The sequence below is a fragment of the Moschus berezovskii genome, chromosome 26 (genome assembly GCF_049115385.1).
Source record: "Moschus berezovskii isolate FMDL1 chromosome 26, NW_MosBer_1.0, whole genome shotgun sequence".
Classification (NCBI taxonomy): domain Eukaryota; kingdom Metazoa; phylum Chordata; class Mammalia; order Artiodactyla; family Moschidae; genus Moschus; species Moschus berezovskii.
In genome coordinates, this window is record NC_142485.1 from 5,339,804 (window position 1) to 5,363,369 (window position 23,566).

The 23,566-nt window shown below is 35.8% G+C and overlaps 1 protein-coding gene across 2 annotated transcripts in view; it reads right to left on the reverse strand.

Annotated features, from left to right (window-relative positions):
- TOP2B (DNA topoisomerase II beta) overlaps positions 1 to 23,566 on the reverse strand; it is a 64,993-nt gene that overhangs the window by 21,798 nt on the left and 19,629 nt on the right. For both annotated transcript variants that reach the window (XM_055416735.2, XM_055416734.2), the window contains exons 4-21: positions 22,140 to 22,203; positions 18,481 to 18,626; positions 17,545 to 17,642; positions 16,638 to 16,850; positions 13,280 to 13,453; positions 11,795 to 11,896; positions 11,573 to 11,710; positions 9,777 to 9,915; positions 9,309 to 9,466; positions 9,037 to 9,162; positions 7,797 to 7,907; positions 7,611 to 7,716; positions 5,323 to 5,432; positions 4,637 to 4,729; positions 4,426 to 4,540; positions 2,721 to 2,842; positions 2,377 to 2,525; positions 1,363 to 1,594 (exon numbers count right to left, since the gene is read on the reverse strand). In XM_055416735.2, coding sequence (XP_055272710.2) covers positions 1,363 to 1,594; positions 2,377 to 2,525; positions 2,721 to 2,842; positions 4,426 to 4,540; positions 4,637 to 4,729; positions 5,323 to 5,432; positions 7,611 to 7,716; positions 7,797 to 7,907; positions 9,037 to 9,162; positions 9,309 to 9,466; positions 9,777 to 9,915; positions 11,573 to 11,710; positions 11,795 to 11,896; positions 13,280 to 13,453; positions 16,638 to 16,850; positions 17,545 to 17,642; positions 18,481 to 18,626; positions 22,140 to 22,203 — 2,396 coding nt within the window. The remainder of the gene's footprint in view (positions 1 to 1,362; positions 1,595 to 2,376; positions 2,526 to 2,720; positions 2,843 to 4,425; positions 4,541 to 4,636; positions 4,730 to 5,322; positions 5,433 to 7,610; positions 7,717 to 7,796; positions 7,908 to 9,036; positions 9,163 to 9,308; positions 9,467 to 9,776; positions 9,916 to 11,572; positions 11,711 to 11,794; positions 11,897 to 13,279; positions 13,454 to 16,637; positions 16,851 to 17,544; positions 17,643 to 18,480; positions 18,627 to 22,139; positions 22,204 to 23,566) is intronic.

The following is a 23,566-nucleotide window of genomic DNA, read 5'->3' on the forward strand; positions in this document are numbered from 1 at the left end:
CTATTACCTAAATCCTTCCTTCTCCTGTAGATTAAAAATTCTCTAAATTCAGATTCCTCAGATGTTATGTTAGCTCTGCAGTCCAGAGCCAATGATCCGCCTTCCAGATCACTAGTTATCCGTCTTGAATATTTTGAATATTCTCCCTTTCCTCTGCCCAGCATGCCCTCACACCCTGTATAACTATATGAACCTCACTCAGCCCCTCAGCAAACGACAAGCTCCCCCCGCGCCACCAATTTCTCTAATCCCTATTCGTTATTATCACCAAGCAGTTAGGTACACAGCACAGGACATTTCTCCTGGCACACAGAGCAACTATTACTACCTTCTGTCACTGTAAACTACATGCCCAGATGTCTTGCCTTGACAAAAGATTAACTTCTTGAAGACAGGGATCATAATATTTTATCTCACCACTGAGCACAGTATCACATATAGAAGATTATATACACGTGTGTGTGTATATATATATATACATATACACACACATATGTATATGTAAGAAACACTAACTTAATATATATTAAGTTATATATATATATATATATATATATATATATACACACACACACACATATGTATATGTAAGAAACACTAACTTAATCCTCAATGTATCTGAAATAATTAAAATAAAATGCTATAATCATTATAAGTAACTTGATACTCCAGTTAGAAATAAAGTACTTTATTTAGGGGAAAAACAGATTTTAAATCACACTCAATCTAATTTTTTTAAATACAAAAATGAAATAAAACCTGGAGTGAAATACATAAAAGTATTAAGTTTCTATATACATGGAGTATGTTTTCCTCTTTGCTTAAGAATCTAGACAATTTTAAATCATGTAGAAGAGGGCAAAACATGTAGAGGTTTTTCTTGGAGGGAGCTGGAGAAGAGCTGAACACAATCGCTGATGTAAGCAAAGGGGAAAAGTAAACATGGAGACATATTAAAATACCTGCAGTGTGTTTTTAAGTATCCTCGTGACTCTCTAACATGACTTAGTTGTTGAAGAACAATAAAAAGTTGCATATAACTTAATCATTTAAGCCTTATTCTTTATATAATTTAGACATTTGAAAGTCTGAAAAAAGCCTGAAATGCTTTTACATTAAAATTTTAATAAACCGTTTCTCCCCATAAGCCTTATCCGCAGGCTCTTTGCAAACTTTATCTTTTACAGTAAGCACACATCAAGTTATACACTAACAAGCTCCTCACTGTCTAAAATACGTTCTAAAATGAAAATGGTTCCGTTACTTTTCTAAAAGTACTGACTCTGTAGTTCACACAGTATCATTTGTTAAATACACACACACACAAAAACACAATGTAAGCAGTAAATTCTGCACCATTACCATGGGATGAGGATCCAGGCCATCGAGCATTCGCCTGACATTGTTCACAATCTCTCTGGCATCGTAGTTGGGCAGCTTACAAGCCCATCCTGTGCCAATGCCCTCAGCACCGTTTATTAAAACCATGGGAATTATGGGAATATACCACTCAGGCTCCACACGCTGATTATCATCATAAAGGAATTTAAGCAGGTTGTCATCCACAGCAGGAAAAAGCAGTCTTGCTAAAGTGCTGACAAAAGGAAAAAGAGAGACGTGCAGCAATGTCACAGTTTGAGAAAAAAAACTTCATACGTAATTACTTTACACGTCAGAATCTTTTAAAAGAATGCATTTAAAAATTTGGTTACAAGTGCTTAATTTAAACTTAACAATAAAATTTACTTGACCTTATTACCAAATGTATTTCTCTCAGGCACAAAGCCAGAATAAAACAACCCTGTTTTACTTATCTTACTTACTGACTAACCCGCCTAAATTCTTCATATTGATATATAACCTGGTAAGGATTTCCTCTTATTCTGACTAAACCACAAAACCCACTTTCAGCCTAAATAGTTAGATCAGAAAAATCCTTACATTCATTAAGACTGGCTTCACCAATAATTCATAAAAACCGAGATCAACAAATTTCATTCTGTATGTGATCAAATACTTTGGAACATTCACCCTGAACATAACACTCAAGCTTCTCTCTCCGTAGTTAAGTTAGTTAAGACGCTCAGTCGTGTCCAACTCTTTGCGACCCCATAGACTGTAGCCTATCAGGCTCCTCCGTCTGTCCATGGGATTCTCCAGGCAAGAATACTGGAGTGGGTTGCCATCTCCTTCTCCAGGGGGATCTTCCCAACCCAGGGATTGAACCCAGGTCTCCCACATTGTAGGCGGACACTTTTACCGTCTGAGCCACCAGGGAATATAGCTCTCTCTCCATGGCTACACCTCTATTGCACATTTTGTTAGTTCCAATAACCTTCAAATAGTACTTATGACATTATATCTGCAAGTTATTACCTCAACATCGTGAAAATATAACGAGGGCTTGCAGCATCCTTGCCCCCGTGAAGCCGAGTTCCAAACTGACCGATAGGCTGAAGCAAGTTGATGTTGTTGCTGCCCACAAAGTTCTGAGCCAAGTTCACAATAGTCATCATCAGTGCTTGCTGCAGGACAGAGAACACGTTCACCGAGCTCCTGCGTGAGCCTCAGCTTTATTAAAACACACGCCCTCCATTCTTCAACACCCCAAAGACCGCATGAAAGGAAAAACACTTGCTTGCGCGGAATCATCCTCCTATGCCCACTCTTCATGCCATAAGTACCTCTCTCAATTAATTCCAGTCTCCACGCTTACTTACTTCTCCATGATGATAAGCAGACATCTCAGCAACAGATCCAGCCAACTGTGCAACTTTTACTTCACGTTTATCATTCCTCTTGAAACAGGTAAATAAAACTTTTCGTTGACCTGGTTTAAAACCTGGTTTTAAAAAGAAAAACCCTCTTTTAAAAATATTACTCAAGATTGAGTTGCAATGTTTCTTTTAGTGACAACAATGTTCTATGTATTCAAGAGAAAAAAGCAAAGATATGGTCTGTTTACTAAAAATCACTAAAATTGCTGAGACTCTGTAACAAAATGAGTACTTACTAACAATATTTTATACCATCTTAAGCTATTCTAAAAGTGAAGAACCAATTGAAAGACCCCTTCTAGTCTTAAAGAACTGTGGGGTGGCACTAAATTCCTTTCACAGGAGCTTCCAAACACTCATATTCCCAAAATGCCAGTTGGGATGAAAGTATCAGCGAGTCATCAAATAGCCTAAAAACTATTACTAAAATACCCTAAATCTGGAATGCTCTTATAAAGAAGAGATATGTTCTGGTAATTAAGAATGCAGGCTTTAGAATCTCACTAATCTGGATACTCTTCTCAACTTAGCCATGACTTTCTACAACTTACTAAACCATTAAGTCTCAGTGTCTTCTCAGTAACATAAATAATTACCTTCTTAATAGGGTGAAAATAAGGATTACATGAGATAATGTAAGCAAAGCACTCTGCTTCCTGATCATTTTCCTGCTCTAGACCAAGGAGCACAGCAATAAACTATCCAGTATATACTAGCTATTGTCATCACCATGGGCCCAGAGCATAGCAGAAGCAAAAGGATAATAAAATATGGCCACTTTTCTTAAGAATTTTATAATCTAATTGAGGGGGCAAAATTAACACAAGTAAAGTAAGAGGCACACAACTACTTGCAAAGCAGTTCACAGCACCTGAGACCAATTTAGACTGCAGTTTCTAGCAAAGACTTCAGAGACGGGATGTGACCTAGAGCTAGAACTAGGCAGGTTACAGAACCATCTGTTTTAGCCGAAAACCAAGGGACAAAAACATGAACTAATCTTTTTTAAAGTTATAAATAAAGAAGCTCTAGAAAAAGGACTAAAACTTGCTCCAACTACTGGGTTCAGTTCAGTTCAATTCAGTCGCGCAGTCATGTCCAACTCTTTGCGACCCCATGAATCACAGCACGCCAGGCCTCCCTGTCCATCACCAACTCTGGGTAGCAGTTTAATTTTTTGTCATGTTAAATAAGTTAAAGCATTAGATTTTGGGTACTGAGGTCTACAGCCATACCACCCTGAATGAGATTTATCTTGTCTGATCTTGAAAACTAAGTAGGGTTGGGCCTGGTTAGTACTTGGATGGGAGGCTCTGGGTACTTAGGAGTAAAGGTGCTTTTAAATTTTGGTCTGATAAATACTCAAGAACTTATCAAAATCACAATTTCCTTTTTATTTTAAAAAGTCTCCAATAACTTGGAGCTAAAACTTTAAAAATTTGCAAGCTTTTAATAATTTTCTTTAGAAACTCAAAAAGGGCTTAAGATTCAAATTAAAGAATATAAAATATTTCAAAACTTCTAAAACATCTCAAAAACAACTTTAGAATTTTAAAAATTATTATAAGGATGGGTTGAAATACATGAAATTAAAATACACTCAGTAACATTCAAAAACAAAAAAGCTTCTTAAACAAAAGCTACTTACCATCAACAAGAGATGGTATAGATCTTTCATTGTCTGAGTTTGAGAAGAGAATCAATTCCTTGTTGATAAAATCATTATAAGTCAAATGTTTGGTTGCTGTACCATATAAGAATTGCTAAGGGAAAAGTCACATAGCAATTACGTCATTATTACTATACAGATTTTTAGCCTTTCTCTTTCTTCCCCCAGATCACAGCTCTTTATGACTAACCTCTGGTAAGCCATGTAACCTACGCTGTCTCCGGTCCTCCATAAAGTTCGTTAACCATTCTTTTCTGTCATCGATCTTCTTCTTACTGAATGCCTGAAAAATTCCAGATAATTTCACACAGTAAAAAAAATTAATTTCACTATAGAATTAAAATTTATAAAAGCAAATAACTATTAATTTCTGGGAAATTATAAAGTCTTTTCCAATACACTTATCAAAAATACATTTGAATAGAGGTCTCTGAATTAAAGAACTATGAAAGCAGAGCATAATCTGAGGTGATGGGGAATGACACTAAGATTAACTAGGTTGGGCTTAGAATTAAATTGAGACATACCACAGCAAGCCAAGACTGGGAGGGGAAGGATGGCAGACAGAGGAAAAGGATATGGGAGAGACTTCTTTTTAAACTTTTAATTTGGGGCTTAATTGCTTTACAGTGCTTTGTCAGTTTCTGCTGTACAACAACATGAATCAGCCATAAGGATACAAATATGCCCCTCCTTTGGAGCCTCCCTCCCTTCCCCATCCCACCCCGTAGGTCATCACAGACCACCAAGCTGGGCTCCCTGTGCTCTATAGCAGTGAGCTATCTTATACATGGGAGTATATGTATGTCAATGCTGCTGTCCCTCAATTCATGCCAACCCCTCTGTCTAGACAGATTTCTTTATTAACTTTGTTACCAAGGTAATGGCAGCATCATCTTCAGGACCAGCATATCTAAATAAGATACGGTGTCTTTCCATATCAGCAAAATATTCCTTGGCTTCCTTGGCTGTACTGGTACCCAACCCTGCACAATTTTTAAAATGAAAGTAAAAATAAGCCAGACAGAAAGAAAAAGACACTGTATGATCTCACTTATATGTGGAATCTAAAAAAGCAAAAAGTCAAACTCATAGTAACACAGAGTAGAATAGTGGTTACCAGGGGCTGAGGGGAGAGGGAAATAGATGTCAGTCAAAAGTACAAACTTCCAGTTATGAAATGAATAAATTCTGGGGAATCTAATTACAGCATAATGCCTATAGTTAATAATACCATACTATATATGTGAAAATTACTTAGAATAGACATTAAATGTTCTCTCCAAAAAAAAGCTATAGAAATGATTACAAAATCCAGAATGTGGGAAATGATACAGGACAAACTATTCAACCTTTTAAACAAATAAATTACATGGAAAATAGAAAAACAGTATAATAAGATTTAATAGACCTATCAACCAAATGCAATGTGTGGGCTCTGTTTGGATCCTGATTCAAAATATATATATATATAAATGAACATTTTTAATATAGTCATAAGAATTTTAATAGATTGAATATTTAAGCTTATTAAAGAAAGGTATGATAATGGTATGATGGGCAACAAAAAAATTCTTTTAGAAATACATACTAAAGTATTATAAAAATTAATATTATTAATGCCTGGAAGTTATTAGGTTGGTACAAAAGTAATTGAGGTTTTAGACCATGAATTTTAAATCATTATAATTAGGCTCAAACACATCTTTATTCATCAAAATAGGAACCAGCACAATCAACACAGTTTTGCCAACAAGAAATGCTTGTTTATTCTTGTAGCACAAAAATTGGTGCTTCAGGAATCAACAAGCTCTTAGGAAGCATTTTCTGCCTCCTGCTTGTTGTGGAAGCAGTTTCCCTGCAAAAAGTTGTCAAGATGCTTGAAGAAATGGTAGTTAATTGGTGAGAAGTCAGGTGAATATGGTGGGTAAGGTAAAAATTCATAGCCCAATTCGTTCAACTCTTGAAGTGCTGGTTGCATGACAATGGTTGGGCACTGTCGTGGAGAACTGGGCCCATTCTGTTGACCAATACCAGCTGCTGGCATTGCAGTTTTTGATGCATCGTATCGATTTGCTGAGCATACTTCCCAGATGTAATAGTTTTGCCAGGACTCAGAAAGCTGTAATGAATCAGATGGGCAGTAGACCACCAAACAGTGACCATGTTTTTTTTGGTGCAAGTCTGACTTTGGGAAGTGCTTTGAAACTTCTTCTCAGACCAACCACTGAGCTGATCGTCGCTGGTTGTCATATAAAATCCACTTTTCATCACACATCACAACCTGATCAAGAAATGGTTAGTTCTTATTGCATAGCACAAGAGAAGACAACTTCAAAATGATGATTTTTAAAATTTTTGTTCGGCTCCTGAGGCACGCAGTTAACGAGCTTTGTTTACCTCTCCAATTTGCTTCTAACACCAAATGACCATAGAATGGTCAATGATGAGCTCTTCAGCAACTTCTTGTGTAGCTGTAAGAAAATCAGCTTAAGAGATGGCTCTCAATTGGGCACTGTCGCCTTCTGATAGCCAGCCACTGCACTCCTCATCGTCAAGGCTCTCATCTCCTTTGCAAAACTTCTTGAACCACAACTGCACTGTACATCTGTTAGTAGTTCCTGGGCCAAATGTGTTGTCGATGTTACAAGTTGTCACCACTGCTTTACAACCCATTTGAACTTGAATAAGAAAACTACTCAAATTTGCTTTTTGTCTAACATCATTTCCACAGTCCAAAATAAATATATAATAAATAACAAGTAATAAGTCATTAACAAAAAGAACATAGCAAGAAATGCACAGTAAAATGATGTATAATATAACCACATTTATTTAAGAATGTATTCCAATATCAAATGACAAAGTTCAACAAAGGAAAACTGCAATTACTTTTGCACCAACCTAATATTTCAAACTAACGGGGAGGCGACGAGAAGAGTTCAGATGAAACAAGATTGTTCATGAAATGACGACACTTAAGTACATGGGAAGCCCATTAAACTACTCTCTCTACTTACATAAAATTTTCTATAATAACTCTTTAAAAATCAGCAATAGCTGTTTTTGAAAGCTACAAGAGATAAACTTTCAAAATATAACACTCTCTTAACAGGAAATTTATGTCAATAGTTCACAAAATTTAAGTGTTTTAGAGTACAGACCTTTGTAGTATTTTATTTTCCAGGCTTTCTGGTTTTCTATATGTTTTTTCCACTCATCAAATTCAGGAATACTGTAGAAGGCAAGTTCCTGCTTATTTTTGCTAGCCTTAAATGAATAATAAAAAAATTAGTTTTTCTGCTACTATTTAAGACCATAGTATAAAAGTATATTAATGTAAATAGTACCTTTACAATAGGGGTAATGAACTCTTCAAGAAAACCATGCTTCAAAAGTGATGGCCAATTGTGATGGATGAAATTAATAAGCAGGCCTTTTATGTGAGAACCATCTTGATCCTAAATAAGTTATCAGTAAAGAGTGTCATGATAATTTTATGAAATATAATTATTACATAATCAAAATTTTAAATATATTAATGCAGCAATGAGGCGAAATTCCATTCAAATTTTAGAACTGCACTGTACAAAACAGAAGAGATTATTCTTTGGATGATTAAAGAATTTCTTTCTTAAAATTCAAATAAAGAATATAGCTATGTGATAAACTGAATCCTTCTGTCACTATAAAACATACTACCATTATCTTTTTTATAGTTTTCCCAGATTTCACTAGAAGACAGAAATACAAGAAACACAGTTATAATGCTATTTCACTGAAAGGAGAAATCTATGGAATCAAAGTATTCACAAGTCTTCTCTTAACATAAAAAGTGGTAAATTTCTGCTTACAACCACACAGCAGCTTCTCATTTGAAGACCTTCCTGCGGCCGCTTTCAGTCAGAGTGCACAAGGCACAAGCAGCTGGACGGACATGCAACTCTCCAAGCTCATGTCAGTCACGTCCAACTCTGTGCAACCCTACGAACGGCAGCCCACCAGGCTCCTCTGCCCACGGGAATTCTCCAGGCAAGAGTACTGGAGCGGAATACTGGAAGATCTGCCAGGGGATCTTCCCAACCCAAGGATCAAACTCAGGCCTCCCACACTGCAGGCGGATTCTCTACCGTCTGAGCCACCAGGGAAGCATATGAAACTCTTCAGTTTTCTAGTTCTTGCCTAATTACTGCCATTTTACTATTCAAATCCTCCTAGTTTTTTGTGCATCCCAAATTATACTATAAACAAATATTAGCCATTTTCCTATTGATTAACCTTTCTTGCTTATAAATTTCACCATTTCCTTCCTGTTTACAGGCAAGCTTCAACCTCATAATACTACAGTGTGTTCTACTCTCCATATTTGCTGAATTTAAAATCATTTTAAAATAACTAACCAAAAAGGTGGCTACCATAAATTAGATAATGTAAAATGTACTTCACACAAACCCTGCCATTAAACAATATTTTTCCCCCGTGAAGTATAATCATTTTCAATTTACTATCTTGGAACAAATCTCATGAAACAAATATCCAAAGGATATTCTGAAAAAGAGATGTTTTAGTATGTGGCAACTTTTAACCAACCTGATCAGTCATAATCATAATCTTTCCATAGCGTAAAGTTTTCAGAGATTCTGCATCATCATAACTTTTCTTATATTGTAGACCAACTATTTTAATAATATTGTTTATTTCTGCATTTTCCATGATCTGTGCAAAAATGAAAAGAATTGGAAGTATTTTAAAGTGTCAAAATATACAAAAGATGAATCAGAATTGACACATAAAAACGCAACGATTTTAGTTAAGGTAATAAACTGTCATATACACGTGTGGGTACATATGTAGATACACACCTGTTTGTGAGAAGCTTCCCGCACGTTAAGAATCTTTCCCCTGAGGGGAAAGACCCCATATCTGTCCCTCCCAATTACACCCAATCCAGACACGGCCAGGGACTTGGCAGAGTCTCCTTCTGTCAGGATCAGTGTGCACTCCAGGGAATGTTTGCCACCTAAGAGAAATTAGTAATGGTATATATTCCAAATTTCTCAATTTTACCAATGAAAAACATGAAATCAAAAAATTAACAATCACAATGATAATAAAACATTGTAAAGAGTCATCTTATACTCAGTATAACATAAAAATGAGGTATATTTTATTGAAGTTTTATCCCCAAACAATTATGTGTTATATGTGACAATTTTAGTGAAATTTATCCTCTGAAAATAAAATCCTATATATGTGTAAAATTAAAACCATCTAGAACTGAATAAAAACTTAAATCAAAATCTAAAAACCAAACAAAAACTGAATCTTACCAGCATCATTAGCATCATCCAATTTGGGAATACCTTTGATTTTACTGTATTTTACTGATGAACACTTCTTGTTCAGCTGTGTCTGAGCCTTAAATTTCACCCAGTTCAGGATACTTTCTACAATGCCACAGTTAGAGGCCTAAAAATCAAAGAAGCAAGCAAGAAGTTCACACACTTAGCTAAAATTAATGTAATACTTGGAATCTGGGCAGTTGTAAGGCAAAATGATAATAATAATGATATACGCTGGTAAATTATTCTAATTACAGTAAATTAATTCAGGCAGCTATTCACCATGACCTATTATACTGAAATGTAAACACATGAAAAAAAGGCAACTTTACTACATATGAAAAAAATTTTATTAGAATAAACTCCATAAGAAATACACACAGCTTTTGTTACAAGTTAGTTTTGTTAAAATGAACACAGTAAAGGCTGATCCACCTATGAATTTACTACCTGGGAAATTATAGACACTGACATTTCTGATATCCTTCAACACAGAAACGTGAATCTGGAATTCACTATGACAAAAAAAAATTAACATGAAGGGAATATCAGGATAAACTCAAGAACTTATGAATAGTCCTTATTTTTTAAAGGGCTTGGTAATAAGGATTTCGACATTATAAATATGTGTCATTCAGCAGTGAGTTAACGGGTGATAAGATGTCAAACACTACTCCTCGAAAAAGTAAAGCATCTCCAAGTTTGGGTTATTTATTTTTCATCAACCTGGGTAGTTTGATTTTAGGTGTATGAAATAGTTTTCTGGAATGTTTCAAATATAAAAAGAAGTGAACTATGTTATCAAATCTACACTTCCTTTGCCAAAAATGAAAAAGTATAAAAACTAAAATCAAATTACTTTATAAAAAGAACAACTGTTAAGACGGCAGAAATTTGGGAGCTGATTAGCACTGGGTCATCGTATTCAGAATTCACTACGATCAGACCCAAAAGTACTATACTATAGACCTTTAGCTAAACCTAAAAATCAACTTTTGTTTTTCTTTGTAAGACCCTACCTTTGAAATTCCAATAACAAAATTTGATAAATATGTTATCTCTATTGCAATATTACATTATATTCCTCCAAAGACTATGAACTTCCAAAGAGGAGGGGCTGTAATTTACTCATCTTTACATGCCCAGGGCAAACATAAAGGCACTTAATGTATGTCTGGCGGCACTGGTGAACAGGAGAATTGAGGCAAACCTTATACAGAAAAGACTATAAAAAATTATTAGCAGCCACAAGGCTCAGTTATAAATCTCAGATTTATTATTTATATTCTCATCTTGTTTCAGAAAGATTAAGGCAGCCTAAATAAATATGTGCTAAGTCAAATGAAAAAAAAATATGTAGAATATGGTAAATTTTATGTTATGCATATGTTACCATAATTTTTTTTTTTTAAGTTACATCTACAAAATCAGTAGATGAATTTGAGTGGAATGGAAAAGATGAAGACAGGAGTCCTGTGAGGACCTGTACATTTTTCAGAGGCAAAATTGACTTTATAAAGACCAATGCAAACTGAAAACATAATTAGTTACATAATTCCCTACTTTAAAGCTTGGCAAAATAATCAACTGTTTTATCAAACAGTGTCTATCTAACCTTTGAAGTTTTCAGAATCAAGCATTTTAGTTCTTAGGATAAGTATGCCTGTATCTGCAGTTAAAATAACAAACTAACCAGAATAATTAGAATAAATAAATCAAGAAAACTACTTAATCAACTATAAATTAAACAAAAAACACTGAAAAGTAATATACATTTTACTCACTGCTTTAAAAAATTTTTCTGATAGTTGGCATTTGGATCCAAAACTTTTGGGCTGCAAAGTCATGTTTTCCTTAGTTTGAGAATCAAAAGTTGGATTTTCAATAAGGCAGTTAATAAAAACCCATATATGATTTTTTACCTGTTGAAAACATATCAAAAAAAAGGTCAATATCAGAATTGATATTACTTAACAATTCAACAGAATATATGAAACATCACTTACTTGAAATGGTTTCACTGACACACCAGCTTTGTTCTTTTTCTTAACCACTTCAATCAGTTTCCCAACAACTTGGTCTACGACGTAATCCACATGCCGTCCACCCTAAAGAGGGAAAAAACAGAATACAAAATCTTCTATAATTAAGGCAGCAAAACAGTAACATTCATATTTTTCTAGAATGAGCATTTAATCTTCAACACAACTTTTTAAAGTGAGTATGACTGTATTACTTACCCTATATATCAGAGGTAATATGGTAAGTCTCAGAAGGAAAGAGTTGGGATTTAAAACACAGTCTTTTTGGCCATAGAGCTAATTAGCAACTCTATATAACTCCCCACAAAGGGAAAACAATGAAAAAGAGACACGGAAGTGAGAATTGTCCTGGTGGTAGCAATGACACTCACGAGATTGCCACTTAGGGACCATGGTAGCCGTGAACAGTTGTGTTCCCTTTCATATCATGGACAAATTCAACTGTGTTTTTAACTGGCAACATGTCCAGTTACAAAGATTTACCAATCTAGACTCCCCTGCAGGTGAAAGTAGCCACTTGACCCCAGTTCTAGCCAGAGAAGCTAGCAGAGGTCCACTGGATCGGGTTTCCAGGAACACTGCTGCATTCCTGATAAAAGCAGAAAGACCTAATTCACATATGCATTTGTCCAACTTCATTCTCTCCTTAGGACTCGGAAGGGTGCAGCAGAATATTAAAGGCATGACAATGAAAGCCACATGCTAAGAGAAGCAGAAAAGAAAGCCAGGAAGAGGACAGGACCCTGCTGACACTGTAAAGTCACAGAACCAGACTAAGACTGCCTGCCATCAGTCCCCGGAAGAGACAGTAAAACCTTCACGTGTCTACACACCATTGCGCACCAGGTTTCTATTACACATAATAAAATGCAATCAAATCTGATACAGGGTTTCTGTTGACTAGAAAAAGTGATGCTAGATTATAAAAAATTAGTTCAAACTTCACAAGAGTGACAAAGTGATAGCTCATGGCTTTATTCTAAAATACACACTTATATTGCCCAATATTTCATTATGGTCAATGGATAAATGCTTACAGATGAGAAGAATTTCATTTGATTTGGAAATTTACAAGCCTACAAAAAAGGTTCAAACTCCTTAGAACCACAGATAAGGCATTTCACGATGTGATCCCAAAACAGACTCATCTCTTATTATTTGTTCTTTTACACTCAAAACTCAGAACACAGAACAAGGAATTTGTTATCATTCTAAATTCCATAAAATACAAGTGTATTCAACTATAAGCTCTAATCATGTAAATTTATTTCTCAATGAATGCCTAAATAAATTGTAAGACACATATTTCATAGAACATACACTTTTATTTTCATAAGTCAATTTTGATTTCACAAATGCAGGGTGGAGCGGTATTGTTTGTTGCTTTATCTTGTTTTTAATGAAGACTGTTCTACAACTGACTTGGGAAAACAGAATTAGTGTACTTACTTTTGTTGTTGCAATGCTATTTACAAAGCTGATTTGCTGGAACCCTTTTTCACTCAATGTGAGACAAACATCCCATCTTTCATTTGCAAGTTCATGAATAACTTTCAGGGCCACTCCAGTTTCATCCAATTTGTCTTTCACATAAAGATCTACATAACTGCGAAATCCATTTACCTAAAATTTGGGAAACAAAAACAATGAACAATTCCTCTTGCACCGGCAGCTGAACTAGGTGAACACCAGCCAGTTTAGACATGTAGAAGGGAAGGGTCAAAGAAGAAGTTTTCTTCTCCTTTATAAGAAAACAGCTGGTTAAACAACAAATTTTCTATGCATCTTCAAAAACTTGAGGTCACAGAACAGCTGAGCATCCAAAGACAGGTGAAGAAAGACAGGTGTTTGTAGGGAGACAAAGAACCTAAATCTTTTGTTTATCTGGGCAGAAGCTGCTTGGTGTGCTATAAGCCCATAGGAACCTGGAACCGCAGCTTCTGATGAATTTCTATAGACAAGTGTAGACTAGTGTAAGTGTGTGAAGCACCTGAAGGCTGTGGTCAGAAGGGGTTTCCTGGTCTTTTGCAGGTGTTTCCTCACAGGGTAGATCAGAAAGAATTTAGAAAAAGTGACCCTCATGGGGCCAGGTGGAGAACAGCAGCCGCTAGGAATTCAAGCCAGACCCTTCACCCTTATTCCAAAAAAACGGCTTACTTCTCAGGGGGAAGGATGCTGGTGAAAGACCACCAGAGCTGGGATAAAGTACTTCTGCCCAGCCCCACCCCTCCTATGCCCATCTCATTTACATCTTGAAAAGGCTTATCCTGCAGGGTAGGGAGCCTGAAGGACACAGAAGGAGAGCACTGGTGTGACCTGATGCAACCAGAGAAGAACAGCGGACAAAGTGAACGTCTCCACCTCAACCAGAGGCGTAGACACTCCTGAGAAGGCCAAACCCCGAGACACAGGCCCCGAGCAGTCCAAAGCCTGAGACTGATCAGACGTGGGGGTCTCCCACAACCTATACCCAGGCTAGCAGGCCTCCAGTTGGAACAGTGGTTTCCAGCTGGAAGAGCTGCAAGAGACCCTCGTAGACCAGCAGCTCCAAGGCAAGCCCCAAAGCATAGAGAAAGGACAAGAAAGAATCTGAAGTATCTGGTGCCCACAGCAACAACACAGCTCAACACTAGTAACCGCGGCAACAACAGCCTGCAAACACGGCCCACTCCCTGTAGAGAGCAACATAAACCCTCATACTAGAGCCTGTTCACACCATATTATATTTACTATGCTATGCAACATAGCTGGTGTCCAACAGACTCTCACAAGGTGTGCCAAAAGGCAAGGGGAAAACACAGTCTGAAAACACAAATCAATCATCAGAACTTAGGTATGTCGCAGATGTTTTATAGGACTTTGGCTACCTGATGCAAAGAGCCAAATCATTAGAAAAGACCCTGATGCGGGGAAAGATTGAGGGCAAGAGGAGAAGGAAGGGGATAGAGGACAAGATGGTCGGATGGCATCTGACTCAACGGACGCAAGTCTGAGCAAAGTGCGGGAGGCAGTGCAGGACAGGGAAGCCTGGCATGCTGCAGTGCACGGAGTCAGAGTCAGACACAACTGAGCAACTGAACAACAACGGCTAATGGGTTAAAGTCTCTTGTGGAAGCTGCATACTGTCTAATATTGCCTAATATCCAACTTCAGCAGAGAGACAGAACCTTTAAGAATGAATCAAATGCAAATGCTAGAAATTAAGAAAAGCAGAAGATACAAAGAATGCCTTTGGCAGGCTCAGCAGTAAACTTGACACAGTACAGGAAAAAATCAATGAAGCTGGAAATACAGCAATAGAAATCAAACAAACTGAAACTCAAAGAGAAAACAGAATGAATCAAGCATCCAAGAGTAAAACACCCAAGAGCACGGGTGCTACAATTTATGCATAATTAGGCTACCAGAAGGAAAAGGAAGAACAGCACGTTAAGAAATAACAGCCAAAATTTTTCCAAAATTAGTCACAGACACCAAACAACGGATCCAATAAGTTCAGGAGACACCAAACAGAATTAAGTACCAAAAAGAAAAACCCAAAACAACAACAACAAAAAACCCTATATATACAACTGAGCATATCATACTCAAAAGACAAATAGAAAATCTTCAAGGCAGGCAGAGGAGAAACCTCTTACCAACAGAGGAAGGAGGATATGAGTTACAGCAGACGCCATGCAAGCAAGAAGACAACAGAGTAACATTTTTAAGTACTGGAAAAAAAAAAAAAAAAAACCAACTATTGACTGTAATTCTATACTCAGAAACTCTGTATCCTTTCAGTGAAGGGAAAAACTCTCAGACAAACATAAACTGAGGGAAAGTATTGTCAGCAAACCTATCCACAGGAAATAAATGTTAAAGAAAAATCTCCAACCAGAAGGAATATGAAATAGATCAGAAACCTAGATGTACACCAAGAAATTGAGAGCACTGGAAATGGAATAAATGAAGGTAAACTCTATTTTTTATTGCTCTAAAGTATAACTGACTGCTTAAAGCAGTAGCAACATCAAGTCAGAAACTTGACACAGTTGAAAAAAAAAAATCAATGAACTTGACTGTGGGAATATTTCTGCCATAACTTTTCAAATATTTCTTCCTCCTCATTCTCTCTTCTTCTGTTGTTTAGAGAATATGCCAAAGCGACACGTACGATGAAGAGGGCACAGGGACAGAGGAGGACCTGGGGATGCACACCAAGTGACAAGTCAAGGGGGACCAAAGTATTTACAAACGAGTGTTATAAACCCTAAGGCAATCACTGAAGAAGGTGATTCTTATTTAAAAATAAGAATAATAAGTAAAGAGGATTCTCAGGGGGCACAGTGGTAAAAATGTGCCTGCCAATCAATGCAGGAGACGTGGATTCAATCCCTGGGTTGGGAAAATTCCCTGGAGAAGGAAATGGCAAGCCACTCCAGTATTCTTGCCTGAAAAATCCCATGGACAGAGGAGCCTGGCAGGCTCTGAGCCCATGGGGCCTCAGAGTCAGATACGACTGAGCAACTGAGAACATGCACACACACATAATAAGTAAACAGAGAAGACAAAATGAAATCACTTTTTAAAAATGCTGAATTAAAAGCAAAGAAGGCAGGATACAAGGAAACAAGTAACCAAGAACAAACACAATAAATCAACATGTAACAAGATGGTAAGCTTTAATCCAAATGTATCAATTATTACTTTAAATGTCAATCATCTAAATACACTTGTTAAAAGAGATTAACAATTTAAAATTCAAGATCTAACTATAGGCTGTCTACAAATGAACAAAGTATGAGCTATTTTAGAAGACACTTACGGGCAATTTCTTTCCATTAAACATGACCTTGACTCCCTTGCAGGAACCAGCCAGATCATAAGCTCTTCTGGTCATGAGAGCAACAATATCCCTGTCAAGTTTCTCCATCTTAAATTTGGACAGATCTGGTTGGAATGTTATACATGTGTAATCTTCACCATCAAAATGTTTAATTTTGGCTTCAGAAGTCTTCATCATATTATTCATCCATGTCTTTAAGAGAAAAAATATTTAAATATTTCTACTGTGCTTCTGTATTAGGTAATACATAAAGACTCAGCTAATGAAATACATTCATTTACCACAACTAGAACTATTTTCCAATTTTCACAGCAAACCAATTCTTAAAACTACACTATAAATGAAGAAATTTTAGATAAAACTATTGGAACAACCTCATGCTGAAAATAAGCAAAATCAACTGAACAGATTTACATATTGTTAGTTAAATCTTTCAAAATCTACAAATGACCATATAGAATTATACAAAAATAAAAAGGTACAATGCTTTTCTGACAAAATTATTTTAGCTTACGTAAAATTTTCAAAGGTCTACAAAAGTGAAATATAAAATTTTGAAATATAAATGATCAATCAACAAGGAAATTTTCAAACATGCTAAGTGGGTGCATTTCAATTAGACTGTGAGGTTCAAGACATTTTCCCTATTGCTTAATTAGGTTAAAGGAAAAGTCTGTCAAATAAAGCATTTTGTTTTAAAGGAATGGGAGGAAAACAGATTTATGTAAAATCTCCCAGGCATTCTGTAGCCTTTTTACTCTGATGACTTCCTTAATGCTTAACAAAATAAGTTATATAGGTATCTAAGGTATTATATAGATATTACCTTGGCAAAGCAACAAACATGATTATTCTTAAAAAAGAATTAGTCACATTTCTATCATACCTGCTTAAAACTATGTTTGTATTCTTTGCAAGCAGTTTCTACTGTAAACTTTGTACTGAAAATATTACAAAGTTTTGCACCATAACCATTGCGACCACCTGTAAGAACAATTAAATGTGAAAGGTTTAATGAAAATAATTTTAAAGGGACTTTGTTAACTCACCTACCATAGGGCAGGTCTGCTGCAAAACAGTTTCCACTTATTATTTTAATCACTGATTAAATATTTCAAAGTATATTTAGATTTCTCATTTAAAGAAAGATACAATTAAGATTTAGCACATACAAAAATTAATTAAAATACACATTTTGTAGATTATCTTCATAACAATTATAACAAAAAATTAAGCACTGTACCTTTAAACAATCCAGTAAGTCTATGTGAGTATGAATCTGAGCTTTCTAGCACAGTCACTTCTAGTACAAAACTCTAATCTATGTAACTTCCTAGAACTTTGGTTTTTGGAAAAAAATCATCTTTTGGGAAATGTAAGTAGAAAAACAACTGGCTGCGGTCAAAGCACTTTCAGCTCTAGAGAGTGTAGACTTTCAATCCTGACTCAAAGAAACGGTTTAACAGTAACTTAATCGATACCAAAAGACATGGTGCTTATGTAAACACAAATGCACACACACCGGAGTCACATGCACCTCACTGTCATCAGTACTCTAATTCAAAGCCCAAACTATCAGCCAGGTTAGACAGAGTTCCAGGAGTTCTAGCAGAAGTCAATGTACTATGAGTTATGTGTCTATAATCAAGACAACTGTAATACATGATAGTTTTTATAAATATTAATTCTAAAAAGGATTTTCTCAGAACAAAACTAGAAAAGCTTCCTTTTCTGTAATATTATATAGAAATGGTAACAGACTTCTATGTTAAGAGAGCAGTTATTTCTCAATAAAAATTCTGACCAGCCATTTAGACTTTACCTGTTACTTTCTTCTCATCATCGTCATAGTTACTGGATGTTAAAAGCTGTCCAAAAATTAATGCAGGAACATAAACTTTCTCTACTTTGTGTTCTACTACTGGAATGCCTTTCCCATTATTCCAAATGCTTATAATGTTAGATTCACTGTAAATAAACAAGCAGAGTTTGGAGCTTAAAATAGTTTAAAGATAAATCAATTAATTTCCATCAAAAGTAAAGTGACCCAGAATAAACATGAATGATTATAAGCAAAATGCCAGCCATTACCAATTGGAAGACACTCACTCATCTTTCAAGAAAACACTTGCTGAGGACACACATTACCATCCCTGAGTCGTAACTCTAATTAGGGTCACTAAGTTCTGCAGGTAATATTGCAAAAATCTCCCAAGAAAACAAAACTCTTCTCAACAGTAAAAGCAGTGAAGCTTGCATAAGAAGCCAGCTATCAATTCCACTTTCTTTTCATACATAGGAGCCATGACCTCTATGCTTCTTCCTGTCAGTCAACCCCCTGTGAAGCACAGGCTCTGCGGGACTAGCGGCCATGGCCATTTTCACTTCCCACCTGACTGCTGAGGAGTGCAGACAGAAAAGGAAAGCTGTCTGAAACCTATTCCCCTCTCCATCTAAATGTTAGAGGATTGTTTATACTGTAGCAATCATTGTTACACACTAACTTAAACGGCTTTAAAATATTTATTACCTATTTTAGATCTTTTAGGTATTTCTATCAGAAAACCATCCTTTTTAGCCCTAAGTGGTATGCAGTAGAGATTCCTACAGCTAACAGCAACTTAACACAGGCAGTGGTCCTAACGGAAAGTTTTGCCTACCCTATTGTTTTTGGTAGTATATACCACAGTGCCTTTACTCATTTAAGAGCCAAATTTGCACACACAGCTTCATAACCAACAGAGAATTGTCTTTAAAAGCTACCATTTGCCAATGTGATTCACAATTACTCTTAGACTCTTCCACTTACACATACTTAGTTTAATCTCTCTAGAGTTACTAGCTACTACAACTAAAAAAATGTTATAAAAGCCAAAATGAAAATCAAAGACATAGGAAGAAATTAATTATATTTTTTAAAGTTTAAGAAAAAGACTAAAAAGCACATCATTTTCTTTCCCCAAATCAGCAAACCAACTTTTCCTTCCCTCACTTTTAACAATATGGGTTCAACTCTCCGAATCACGGGGACTCCAATTTTGTTATTTTTATTCGTATCTCCTGACCATTAAGACATCAGTTTGTCCTATTAGATTTGTTTCATCACTATCCAATCTCCCTTCATTCCAAATGCCACTGTATGAGTCTAAATTAGTATCACCTTAGACACTGATTACTGCAACACAGCTAAGAACAGAACTAGCCACTCCCTTTAAATATTTTCTTCAGGGGACTTCCCTGCTGGTCCAGGGGTTAGAAATCTGAGCTTCCACTGCAGGGGCCGTGGGTTCGATCCCTGGTTGGGAAACTAGGATCCCACATGCTGTGTGGCTCAAAAGTTAAATATTTTCTTCATGACAATGATGGACTTACCACAGCTTTCATAACACTATTTTTTGCACCAGGATACAGCAGAAGCTCCATGTTTTCTATGAAATCAAGCTTAGCAGTCCTCTATATCATGTTCAAGGCCCTTATGCATACCCCTACTTGCAGTCAAACTGAACTACTATTCTCCGACATGCACCATATTTTCCTTCAAGTCAGTTTTATTACTTGTCCATATTCAGTCTCAATTCTTTCATTTCTTCATCACCTTTCCTTTGCCTATAAAATCCTTTTCTTCTCTGTCTCGCCAAATTTTACCTTAACTTCAAGAATCAATTTACGACTTCTGTCCTCCCAGCCTAAAACAATGTTTTCCAACATTCCTTATATTGAAACTTGCCAAAAAAAAAAAATCTAAATTATTTACTAGGGACCTCAGGACATAATTAGGTTATCTCATGTGTGGGTAAACACTGTTTATGGAATATACAACTAAATATTTAAGTATGTAACAGTTCAAATTAGCTACTGTACCTTACTTTGTGTGCCCCATATTCAAAGGTCAAGAGTGAAGCCTTGAAAACAAGGCCCCTGTATCGCATTATTTTTTTCAATACTGAAATAGTTCCTAGCTTGAGTTTAAAACCTGTAACTTATTAAATATCTTTTTTTTTTTTTTTACACAAGACACTTCATGAAGTTTAAAACTAACATAGAACAATTCTGAAGGAAACAAAGAAAGATAATGGGTGGAAAATTACAGATCTTAAACATCTCAGAATAACACTAAAGTCAATATACTCAAGAAAAAAATCCTTAAAATGTTTTCATCCTACTTAGTACATATAGTACTATAATTAAAATAAGGCACTTTGTAAATTCATTATCTTCACAGTTTCAAAAAATAAGACGATATCTCATACATTCTATAAGCCTATATGAGTATGAAGCTGAAACTTTCTATCAAAGTCACCTCTCTATTAAAAAATTTCAGTTTATTTCACTTCCGAGGTCTGGAGCTTATTTCTACAATCTCTAAACAATGATTCAGAATTATATAACTGCATTTTTTGCTCCATCAATAATCTTCACAGAAGTATTAAAAGAATGATGTGCTTGAATAAGCTACAAATAAAATTCCAAAATAATTAAAGCTAAAAAGAAACTTGGAAAACAAAGTGAATATCCAATATTCATCAACTAGAAAGAGGTTAATTATGACATATTGACATAATACTTAAGGATACTTAAAAGAATTAAGTAGACTTATGTAAGTTAATAAGGCTGTCCTCAGTATGTAAAATAGAAAGGTACAAAATAGTATATAGAAAGCAATTTTTTAAATGTATACATACTGTGTATTCTGTATGAGTGCACACTTTTTTGAAGGCTACAGCTTTAAGAATTTCAACCCTAAATAAATAAGAATACTTCGGCCCTCTGAAATTATTGACAATAAAGTTGTAACTGAATTATTAAACTTCATGTTAAGGAAAAAATCTTAAAATCATGCTAACCTACTAATGAAATTACAAGGGATAAATATAATGTAATATCTTACAAAAGGCATACTGGTGAAAATAGCATAAACGTAAAAACTGTATTTCAAACTTAGAACTTTATTATTTTCACACCCCCCCCCTCAGTCCTCAAAAAAAAAAAAAAAAATCACCATAGTGATTAGCTGAACACCTGGTACATATTCTATACTACCAGCAGTTCCCAATTTACAAATGATGTTATAAATAACGGAAAAGCCTAAATGTTGGTTATGAAAGAATAAATTTAATCCATAATGTAACTGGAATAGTACTAACGATAGTGCACGTGGCCTTGAGTACCAAAGCAAAAGGAAAAATTGTCCGGTGATTATTCTAGCAGCTGAAACAGCATCCACAGCACCAGAGAGGGGTGCTCTCTGGGAGCTCCCATAATGCTCTCTGGGAGCTCCCATAAGAAAGCACGTTGGAGAAAAAGACTCTGAACGACAGAGGAAGCTAAGAGGCCAGCATTCTGGCAAAAGAGGTAAGAACACCAGGGTCTCGAGCAGCAGGAAACCAGCTGTATGAATTACTCATCTGAGACATGTTCGTAAGCTGGGACTATCTGAATAACACAGCTTAGCATAAAAAATTAAACTTGAAATATACTTACGGATCAATAGAAACTTTAATACAGGTCATGTTCTTATCCCTCTGTTTATTATCAGCTGCATTAACTACAAAAATTAATATTTTGGTGAGTAATATATAAAAAGTTAGACATACATGACACACAAAAAATATGGTTGCAAGTGCATCACTACTTAATATAAATATTTACATATGGTAATAGTTAAAGGAAGTAATTTGGTAACTTCTATTAAAAAAACCTTATTTTCCAAATAATATTCTTAAATTTATATCACACTAAATTACTATTCTGGAGAAGGAAACGACAACCCACTCCAGTACTCTTGCCTGGAGAATCCCACGGACAGAGAAGCCTGGTAGGCTACAGTCTGTGGGGTCACAAAGAGTCGGACACGACTGAGCGACTTCACTTCCTTACTTACTAAATTACTATTACGTCTTCTACAAAACAAGGTGTGGGGTGGGAGGGGAATGATTCTGTGATATATAAAAACAAACATTTGCAGTTTACAATCCCCTATCCAGGCCTAAAAGTTAAAAATCAGGTCTAATTATATTTTATCTTGGTAACAAATAACTACTTTCTCTTGATCTCCTTCAATAAACTACTTATTTTTATAGATAGAATGAGCTGAAACCAGTTGTTTTTGAATTAGAAAGGCACTCTTTCACATCCACAGAAATCAAAATACTAAATGCTATCAACTATAACTGATAATATTTGCATACATTAACCATGGCTTCAGTAAAATTTGAACACAAGCTAGCTGTAAAACTGAACTTCAATCACAGAAGGAATATGTTCCTGATAAACACTGTATAACCTGAAAGTAAAACTGGCAGATAGTTGTGAGATGAGCAAAAGTACAAAACTAACAAAACTAAGTAACCAGTTTTACTCTCCCTTCTTTCTCCCAAAGATGGAAAGACGCTTCGAGAGACCCACACAACCCTGGCAGGAAACCCAGTGGCACTGATGCATCTGTGTGGCTGAAAACACTCCCGAAGTCTGAGTACTCCCCAGGAGTCAATTACACGTCAACACTTCATTGTGACTGAATTAACCATGCGATTTGGAAAGCACAGAGGTATTTGGAACAAGGGTTGTTAAACCTGGTTGCCCAACAGAAATACCTAATGTGTTGTTTAGAAACACAATTTTATGTGTCTCACCCAAAACTAATTGAACCTGCAAAGATCAGGCCCTGGAATCTATCTTTAACATGCCTTCCCTGGCGACTGGGATGCCACCAACCCCAAGACAACTGGACACACAGGACCACACACTAACCTTGGGGTTACTGACCAAATACAACACACGCATTTTACAGATGAACAAACCAAAACACAAAGACACAATGTCCAGAAATATGAACATATTACAGCAGGTAACACAGATTTTATGAAGAATATTTATACTCAACATAAACACCTGAGATATGCCTCTAA